At 44.6% G+C, this 9,318-nt stretch overlaps 2 protein-coding genes across 7 annotated transcripts in view; both read left to right on the top strand.

Moving 5' to 3' along the window:
* Window positions 1-454: 454 nt before the first annotated feature.
* Window positions 455-4,029, top strand: LOC127376120 (uncharacterized). The gene is made up of 8 exons (XM_051422714.1): window positions 455-1,435; window positions 1,571-1,705; window positions 1,751-2,110; window positions 2,157-2,246; window positions 2,336-2,425; window positions 2,831-2,875; window positions 3,011-3,094; window positions 4,024-4,029. The coding sequence occupies exons 1-8, from the start codon at window positions 1,280-1,282 to the stop codon at window positions 4,027-4,029; spliced, it is 966 nt and encodes a 321-aa protein (XP_051278674.1). The 5' UTR covers window positions 455-1,279.
* The window catches only part of ep400 (E1A binding protein p400), a 29,635-nt gene continuing 24,309 nt past the window's right edge, over window positions 3,993-9,318 (top strand). For 5 of the 6 annotated variants that reach the window (XM_051423324.1, XM_051423320.1, XM_051423319.1 and 2 more), the window contains exons 1-7: window positions 3,993-5,367; window positions 5,499-5,606; window positions 5,742-5,826; window positions 6,083-6,202; window positions 7,909-8,303; window positions 8,411-8,713; window positions 9,053-9,238. In XM_051423324.1, coding sequence (XP_051279284.1) covers window positions 4,045-5,367; window positions 5,499-5,606; window positions 5,742-5,826; window positions 6,083-6,202; window positions 7,909-8,303; window positions 8,411-8,713; window positions 9,053-9,238 — 2,520 coding nt within the window. In that variant the 5' untranslated portion in view covers window positions 3,993-4,044. The remainder of the gene's footprint in view (window positions 5,368-5,498; window positions 5,607-5,741; window positions 5,827-6,082; window positions 6,203-7,908; window positions 8,304-8,410; window positions 8,714-9,052; window positions 9,239-9,318) is intronic. The other variant, XM_051423322.1, reaches the window with a different exon arrangement.

Raw genomic sequence — 9,318 nt, 5'->3', positions numbered from 1 at the left:
CACCCATTCCCCTGGCAATTCCCACGTCCTCTTTTCAGTCTGGTTGCAGAGAAACTGTTGAGCAAGGTCTGTCTGTGAGACATCAGAAATACCAGAGGGCCTCCATGACACTGATAAAGGAGGAAAAGATTGCAGAAAATGACCATTAAATTCAAAATGACCGACTTCCTGTTGGGTTTGGAGTATGGGTCCAAGAGAGTTTTTTGCTTGTCTGATCATAATACACCTGCTTACCAATTTTCATACATGTCGGTGGTACCTGCCGTGGGGGGGGGTGATTCTGGAGAAGGGGGCGTGGCTATGCCGGTTTGTGACGCCCACGTACGCAAACAAAAAGAATATTTAAATTTTCGTTCCCGCCGAATTTTGTGCGACGCTTTACGAGTTTCCCAGCATGTTAAGATTAATTCAGAAGTAAAAAAAAAAAAAAAATAAAATAACAAACAAAATGACCGTTTGACGGGTTGTTGACGACGTCATCCTCTCGTTTGTATTACCACTTCCGGGAAGATTGAACGACATCCGGGTCCCACGAAAGGTTGCTGCGGTCGCCATGTTGCTGAATGAAGTTAGCTTCGATAGCCGCTAGCAATATCGATATTTTATTTTTTCACGGAATAACATTTGTTACAGCATGTGACTTATCGGAAACATGACTTAGGATTTATGAAACCACCACAGAAGCCCAGTTCCCCCGTAAGTAACCCCGTTGAGGTGATAAAAATGCATTTATTCATCGGTAGCTGGCCTGCTAGCAATAACAAGCTAACATCATTAGCATTGGCTAGCACGCGTCCCGCGGGAATTAATCGTTGTAGTTGAAGAAACGGCACAAACAGCGTTATTGCGGATGATGCAGTGTAATGTTTGTGATCTGTGTGAAGTGTATTCACAGCCCAACATCACGCCCTGGCTTTATTATTCAGATAAAAGCGGCGAGCTGGCTGGCTAGCTTCTCGCTAACGTTACGCCCCGGAGCGACACTGGGAAGGAGCTAACGTCGTAACAAACAATGAGCCTGTAAAAGCCAGCAGCCCCCCCAACCCCAACCCCAACCCCAGTTAATCGAGATAAAATAGTGCTGTATGCAGATTATAGTGAAGTGCTGTAGAGCTGCAGAGGTGCGTCTTGTTCTGCAGTTAAAAGAAAACATGTTTGTTTGGTGCAGTTTCACATTATGGTGGTTTTTAAATTGTGTGAAAATGTAATTTCTGATGCAAAAATAATCATTCCCACACAATGTTGAATCAAAATATCTGTTGACGTTGATCGCAATGTGATGTTTTTACCATTTCGTGCAGCCCTTTTTAAAATGCAGGGGTTTGTTTTCACTGATGTAACAAACTCAAAACAGCAGATTAGACTAGACCAAGCCTATCATTTCCATTACAGGACAATCTATATTAAATCTGGTGATATAGATCCAGTGCTAAAGGTGCACACAGAAGGAAGGACGGGTTGTAGATATATTACGGTAAAGGTGCACACAGATGTAAGGATGGGTTGTAGATATATTACGGTAAAGGTGCACACAGATGTAAGGACGGCTTGTGGATATATTACGGTAAAGGTGCACACAGATGTAAGGACGGGTTGTAGATATATTACGGTAAAGGTGCACACAGATGTAAGGACGGGTTGTAGATATATTACGGTAAAGGTGCACACAGATGTAAGGATGGCTTGTAGATATATTACGGTAAAGGTGCACACAGATGTAAGGATGGGTTGTAGATTTATTACGGTAAAGGTGCACACAGATGTAAGGACGGGTTGTAGATATATTACGGTAAAGGTGCACACAGATGTAAGGACGGGTTGTAGATATATTACGGTAAAGGTGCACACAGATGTCAGGATGGGTTGTAGATATATTACGGTAAAGGTGCACACTGATGTCAGGATGGGTTGTAGATATATTACGGTAAAGGTGCACACAGATGTAAGGACGGGTTGTAGATATATTACGGTAAAGGTGCACACAGATGTAAGGACGGGTTGTGGATATATTACGGTAAAGGTGCACACAGATGTCAGGATGGGTTGTAGATATATTACGGTAAAGGTGCACACAGATGTCAGGACGGGTTGTAGATATATTACGGTAAAGGTGCACACAGATGTCAGGACGGGTTGTAAACTATATTACGGTAAAGGTGCACACAGATGTAAGGATGGGTTGTAGATATATTACGGTAAAGGTGCACACAGATGTCAGGATGGGTTGTAGATATATTACGGTAAAGGTGCACACAGATGTAAGGACGGGTTGTAGATATTTTACGGTAAAGGTGCACACAATGTCAGGACGGGTTGTAGATATATTACGGTAAAGGTGCACACAGATGTCAGGATGGGTTGTAGATATATTACGGTAAAGGTGCACACAGATGTAAGGACGGGTTGTAGATATATTACGGTAAAGGTGCACACAGATGTAAGGATGGGTTGTAGATATATTACGGTAAAGGTGCACACAGATGTAAGGACAGGTTGTAGATATATTACGGTAAAGGTGCACACAGATGTCAGGATGGGTTGTAGATATATTACGGTAAAGGTGCACACAGATGTAAGGATGGGTTGTAGATTTATTACGGTAAAGGTGCACACAGATGTAAGGACGGGTTGTAGATATATTACGGTAAAGGTGCACACAGATGTAAGGATGGGTTGTAGATATATTACGGTAAAGGTGCACACAGATGGAAGGACGGGTTGTAGATATATTACGGTAAAGGTGCACACAGATGGAAGGACGGGTTGTAGATATATTACGGTAAAGGTGCACACAGATGTAAGGATGGGTTGTAGATATATTACGGTAAAGGTGCACACAGATGTCAGGACGGGTTGTAGATATATTACGGTAAAGGTGCACACAGATGTCAGGACGGGTTGTAGATATATTACGGTAAAGGTGCACACAGAAGGAAGGACGGGTTGTAGATATATTACGGTAAAGGTGCACACAGATGTAAGGACGGCTTGTAGATATATTACGGTAAAGGTGCACACAGATGTCAGGATGGGTTGTAGATATATTACGCTAAAGGTGCACACAGATGTCAGGATGGGTTGTAGATATATTACGGTAAAGGTGCACACAGATGTCAGGATGGGTTGTAGATATATTACGGTAAAGGTGCACACAGATGTAAGGATGGGTTGTAGATATATTACGGTAAAGGTGCACACAGATGTAAGGATGGGTTGTAGATATATTACGGTAAAGGTGCACATAGATGTCAGGATGGGTTGTAGATATATTACGGGAAAGGTGCACACAGATGTAAGGACCGGTTGTAGATATATTACGGTAGAGGTGCACACAGATGTAAGGACGGGTTGTAGATATATTACGGTAAAGGTGCACACAGATGTAAGGACAGGTTGTAGATATATTACGGTAAAGGTGCACATAGATGTCAGGATGGGTTGTAGATATATTACGGTAAAGGTGCACACAGATGTAAGGACCGGTTGTAGATATATTACGGTAGAGGTGCACACAGATGTAAGGACGGGTTGTAGATATATTACGGTAAAGGTGCACACAGATGCAAGGATGGGTTGTAGATATATTACGGTAAAGGTGCACACAGATGTAAGGACGGGTTGTAGATATATTACGGTAAAGGTGCACACAGATGTAAGGACAGGTTGTAGATATATTACGGTAAAGGTGCACTATTAAAACCTGATGTATAACTGCTTAAAGGTGTATGTTTTGGGCTTAAAGGTAACAGCTCTTGGCTTTTGAACCATGTATGTATGCACAATAATTATCAGGACAGATTAAAAATATGAACTTCTTTTTAAAATACAAAAATTACAAACCAAACACTGGCACAAGATTTTAAAATACTATAAATACTATTAGTATTTAAATATGAAAAATTGAAAATGAATTTTTTTTTTACCGAAATGGACTTCGGTCCATTTGTGGCTCATATTAAATAGTTTAAAAAATAACTTACTTTCGTGCTTTGCTGTGTCCTTTCTACAGATTGTTGTGTTTAGACATAGTAACAGTGTCACGCAATGCACCATGGAAGTGGATCACAGAATATGCAACGACAGCTCCAGAGATCCAAGTCTGTCAGTGGGTCTGAAGCAGAGGAGCAGCAGCAGCCCACCATGGCAGTTACACAGCAGCAAGCCACAGTCAACCACCCTCAATCTCCTGTGACCACATTTACCTCCGCTGCCAGCCCTTCCGCCCCCCAGTCGCCTAATTATCAGATAATCATGAGTCGTAGCCCGGTCACTGGCCAGAACATGAACATCACATTACAAAATGTGGGGCAGATGGTGACTGGTAACCAGCAGATCACCCTAACCCCAGTCCCCATCCAGAACCCAGGATCCCCTGGCTTCCAGCATACTGCACCTCAGTGGAGGTTTGAGCCCGCTCCATCCTCCTACATCCAGGTCACCTCACCTGTGCCCCAGCCCATGCAGCCCCAAAGCCCCACCCAGCACAGCCCAGTCCCCCTGCAAGGTGTGACGAGGCCAGGAGCACCGACAACAGCACTGGGTGTGTGTGGGCAGAGTCCAACGCGATTTGTTGAAACTGGTATGATAGTGCGGCAAATCAGTTTAGGCAGTCCATCGGGAAGTGGCCACTTTGTTTACCAGGAGGGGACGGGACTGGCCCAGATCACCCCAGCCACACCCGGCCAGGTACAGCTGGCCTCTCCGGGAGCTCCGGGCTCTGTGAGGGAACGGCGGCTCTCTCAGCCTCACTCACAGACCGGAGGCACCATCCACCACCTCGGACCCCAAAGTCCCGTGGCCACCGGTACTGCGCTCTCCACTCTGGGCAGCCCCGGTCACATCACCACATCCAACCTACCTCCACAGATCAGCAGTATCATTCAAGGACAGCTCGCACGCCCTATGATATTTGAGAAGCCGTCGCAAGGTGTGGTTGCCGGAGTAGGAACCACAGCCACGGCGTCGTTCAGCATACCCTCCTCCATTCCACCCTCTAGCCCATCCCTCACCAGTCCGACACAAGGGATCTCCAACAATCCTCTCATGTCAACAGGCATGGCTGTGGGCGGCATGAAGAAGCAGGTTCCCAAAAAGTTAGAGGAAATTGCTCCTTCTACGCCAGAGATTGCTCAGCTGAGGAAACAGTGCTTGGAGCACCACACCAAGAAGATGGAAAGCCTGAAGGAAGTGTTCAAAGAATACCTGATTGAGCTTTTCTTTCTGCAGCACCTCCAAGGGAACATGATGGACTACTTGGCTTTTAAGAAGAAGCCCTGTGTTCCCTTGTACACTTATTTGAGACAGAACGACTTGGACCTTGAAGAGGAGGAGGAGGAAGAAGAACAGTCTGAGGTCATTAACGATGAGGTATTAAGTTGGCTGCCTCTTGGTGTGAGATCATGAAAGGACTTGTATAATTTAACAGATTAAATTAAATAACCGTGCATTAATTTCATCCGATGAATATCGCTCCTCTTGCTCATCTGTATTATTTTCAGGTAAAGGTTGTTACTGGAAAGGATGGCCAGGCAGTGACACCAGTTGCCATAGCAACACAGCTTCCTCCCAATGTTTCTGCAGCTTTCTCTGTCCAGCAGCAGTTTCAGGTGATAGAGGCAACATTTGCTTCAGCACTTATTACAAAGCAATTATCTACACTTTCTTTCTTAGATTCTACTGAGAATCTTTTGTAGGATGAAATCCCTTACTAATTCCTAGAGATGTGTTTTTTTTTCTTTCAGGGACACCAAGGGGCTGCTGCTGGCACAATGACAAGCCCTGGAGAAATGGATGCCTTTAAGAGGCAACAGGCTATGGTGCAAGCAGGTAGGGCAAGGATCGTAGACTCCTGTGTCTCTTATGTTGCTTTGTTTCCTCCCCGTTTGCTTTGTTTTCTGTTTGTTTTCTTTTCTCCCTCTAATTGCTTCTGCTTTTAGATATTTGGCATCCTCTACTAGCGCTCTGTGTTGAAGTCTTAACCCCGAGGAAGGAGAGGTGACCTGTAAGGTCTTCAGAAGGTCATTGCTCTGTGCAGAGTGCTTTTGTTTTGCGTTATGAGGGTATTGTGTGTTTTAAATCCCAGATCAGGCTAAGAGGTCCCGGATTGACGTTGGTCGCCATGGGCTGATTTTCCAGCATCCTGGTGTAGCTCCTTTAGGATCACCTGGCGTTCCACTCCAGCAGCTTATGCCAACTGCGCAAGGTAGGAGTGCTACTACCAGGCTGCTCTGTGTTCTGTTCGATGCTGCCGGACGTAGCCCCTTCCTCAAACTAAGGAGATTTTTAAAAAAAGTGAATCACAACATTCATCTTCTACAAACAAACTTCAAGCAGCATCAACAAACAGATCTTCATCCATCTGCTGGATTTTCTCAGCAGTCCACAGGAAGTTCAGGCTTAGCTGTACCAGCACCAGCTCTCTCTCTCTCTCTCTCTCTGTCAGGAAAAATGGGGAAGAAGACAATCCAAGTCTGAAGAAGAGTAGCCACTCATTGGGAAGATGCCATGTCTTATGATTTTCCTTTTTTGTTTTAACTATTGATCACCCGTCGTTATTCATCTCTTCTTTTCTGAAGTTTGTTCCTGTTAGTCGTCATCTTTATTTGGACAGACCTTCCCGTGCTGATGGATGTTCATCCAATTTTGGAGGTGGATCACAGAAAGTGGGAACCCTGTGGGAAAAAAATTCACTTTCCAATGGGTTTTTCTTGTTTTCCCATTTTATGAATCCACGTGTCATGCGTCCTTTTGGTTTTACCATTGTCATTCCTTCACAAAGTCTTTCCCTCTCCGATTGTCCGTCCTTGCATCATCAAAACGGGATTCAAAATCATCAATCTTCCAATTCATGTGTCGCATCTTCAAGAGTCTCTTTATTTATCTCATGTTCATGTTTAGTTGATTTCCTTCCATGTTATCTCATGGCATTTTGTTCTGACTTGGCTTCTTTCCCTCAGTCTAAGTAGGAGGGGAATCATGTGGAGGAGTTGCGTTTCACGGCACGGGTTTTTGCGATTGTGGTGGTGTGGGTGTGTCAGGGCCAGGTGTTGATGGCGTCTAGGCAAGGTGGTGTGCCATGCAGGGAGGTAAGGCAGGCGCTGCTTTAGTGTGCACAGCTCCGCTCAGGCCTGCTGTCTGCAAGAACCCCATGTGTGTCCTTTTGCTCACCTCTGTGCTTTGTCGCTATGTGAGGCATCCAGATGCCTTGGTTACTGCTAGAATGACATCGCTTCATGCATGCCCAAACATATGGTGTTTTTGTGAGTGTCCGCTCTGTATTTTTATTTCCCCTTTCTTCTCCTTGTCTCTTTGTTTTCAGAAGTTATTGTTTATTTCATTTTCCTTTGTAACATTTCTATTTTTCCTCTTAAAAAAAAAAACCTTCTTATTGCACGTATAATTTTTGATGTTTTTAACCACATTCTCTCAACTTTTGAAATGCAATGTTTTGGTTTTGCATTAATCAAAGTAGTGTTTTATTTGAGAGACATGTAGATTCTCACATTGATTTCATTTCTTCTGTAACCATTTTGCTGTATGACTTTCATTAGTTTCCGCTCTGATCATCAGGAAGTAGTTCAACACTGTTGATTCATACAGTACTTCTAGTTCCTTAAGGCGAGGTTCTGAGGAGCTCTAATAGCTGAAGCTCAAACACTTATTTAAATATACACGGTATTATTTCATTATCTTCAAAATATGTATCTTGTTCAAAGGGGTCTCTCAAATATATATTATGGGAAAGGTACCAAATACGTAATGGCATTTAAAATCTTTTTTAGAGCACAAAAAGACAAAACACTTCACGTCAGATCGCACAATTGTCAGCTTGATTCTTACCGTCTTTCTCTGTGTTGCTTTCTACACCGCCCCTTTGTTTGTCCTATAATTTGGTCACTATGTGTACAGGCGGAATGCCGCCTACTCCTCAAGCGGTCCAGATTGCAGGACAGAAGCAGAACCAGCAACAATACGACCACTCCAAAGGACCTCCGGTGCAGAATGCCGCCAGCCTGCACACTCCTCCTCCCCAGCTGCCCAGCAGGATGCCCCAAGGTTCCCTCCCTATGACCGGCCTACCCATGACGCTCTCTCAGCAGACTCAGTTAGTGGACAACACGGCCCAGCCTGGTGGTCAGCTCCAGGCACAGGTGAAGGTGCAGCCAGGTGGGTCTATCCTGACCGCAGTAAACCCACACACACAGCTCCAGGCCCAACTGCAGCAGCAGATGCAGCCAGGTCTTCACCTTCAGTTGCAGCCCCAGCAGCAACAATCCCAGGCCATGCTTCAGTCAGGACAAGCGGTCAGTCTTCCTAAAACCACATTAATACAATTTAATGTTAATTTGTGACTAAATTGCGAGACTACCAATTGTCCTATTAAGAATATTTGTTTCTTCCTTCTTCTCAGACGGTGGCACTTGCTCGCCCTGGTACAGAGTCAAACCAGCCAGTTCAGAGAATCATGACCAACTCAACTCACTCCATGACATCCATATCTTCTGCTCCCCTCTCCGCACCCAATGCTCTTCCAACCCCACATACTGCAAGCCCGCTCCGCCCTCTTGGCTCCAACATCAACCCGAGCACCCAGTCCAAACTGACTGGAACCAATGGCATATCCGCTGTCAAAATTGGTGGCTTTGGTCAAAGTGCGACCATGCAGTCCTCTCAGGAGGGTACCCAAGATAAGCAAGTCGAGCAGGCCAAACTGGTGAGTTCCCTAACTGCACTTGGTGTTCCTGGCCCAAATAATACACTTGTACTGTCTCTATTTTCTTTCAATTTTCTGTTAATCAAAGCAAAGATGATTACTTTTAACTTCCTCATTATGACATTGGACAAATGCAAATAATTGGCATAAGGTTATAGACAATTCCCAGTGATGTCTGTTGTTTTTATCCATTATATGTTCTGCTTTTGTGCTTTGTTTTGTATTTGAGTTTGCTAAATAAGGTTTTCATTTTCCTTATTATTCTTATTGGAGCCACTGAGACACGGAGGAATATTCTTGATTTGTATTTTCATGTCACATACTCTTTCTGTTTCCCAGGAGAGTCAAGTGCATCAGCGCATCTCTGAGCTAAGGAAGGAGGGCCAGTGGTCAGCCAGTAGGCTCCCCAAGCTTGTGGAAGCCTCACGTCCAAAGTCCCACTGGGACTACCTCCTGGAGGAGATGCAGTGGATGGCAGCTGACTTCGCCCAGGAGAGGAGATGGAAAGAGGCCGCTGCGAAGAAGGTATGGCAGAGATGGAATAATGTGAAATTACACATAAGCACAACAGGTAGAGCAATCAGTGCAGATGATGATGTCTTGTT

The sequence above is a fragment of the Dicentrarchus labrax genome, unplaced genomic scaffold (genome assembly GCF_905237075.1).
Source record: "Dicentrarchus labrax unplaced genomic scaffold, dlabrax2021, whole genome shotgun sequence".
NCBI classification, from domain to species: domain Eukaryota; kingdom Metazoa; phylum Chordata; class Actinopteri; family Moronidae; genus Dicentrarchus; species Dicentrarchus labrax.
Note: the sequence above shows the minus strand (reverse complement) of the source record. Positions and strands in the feature narration are given on the sequence as shown.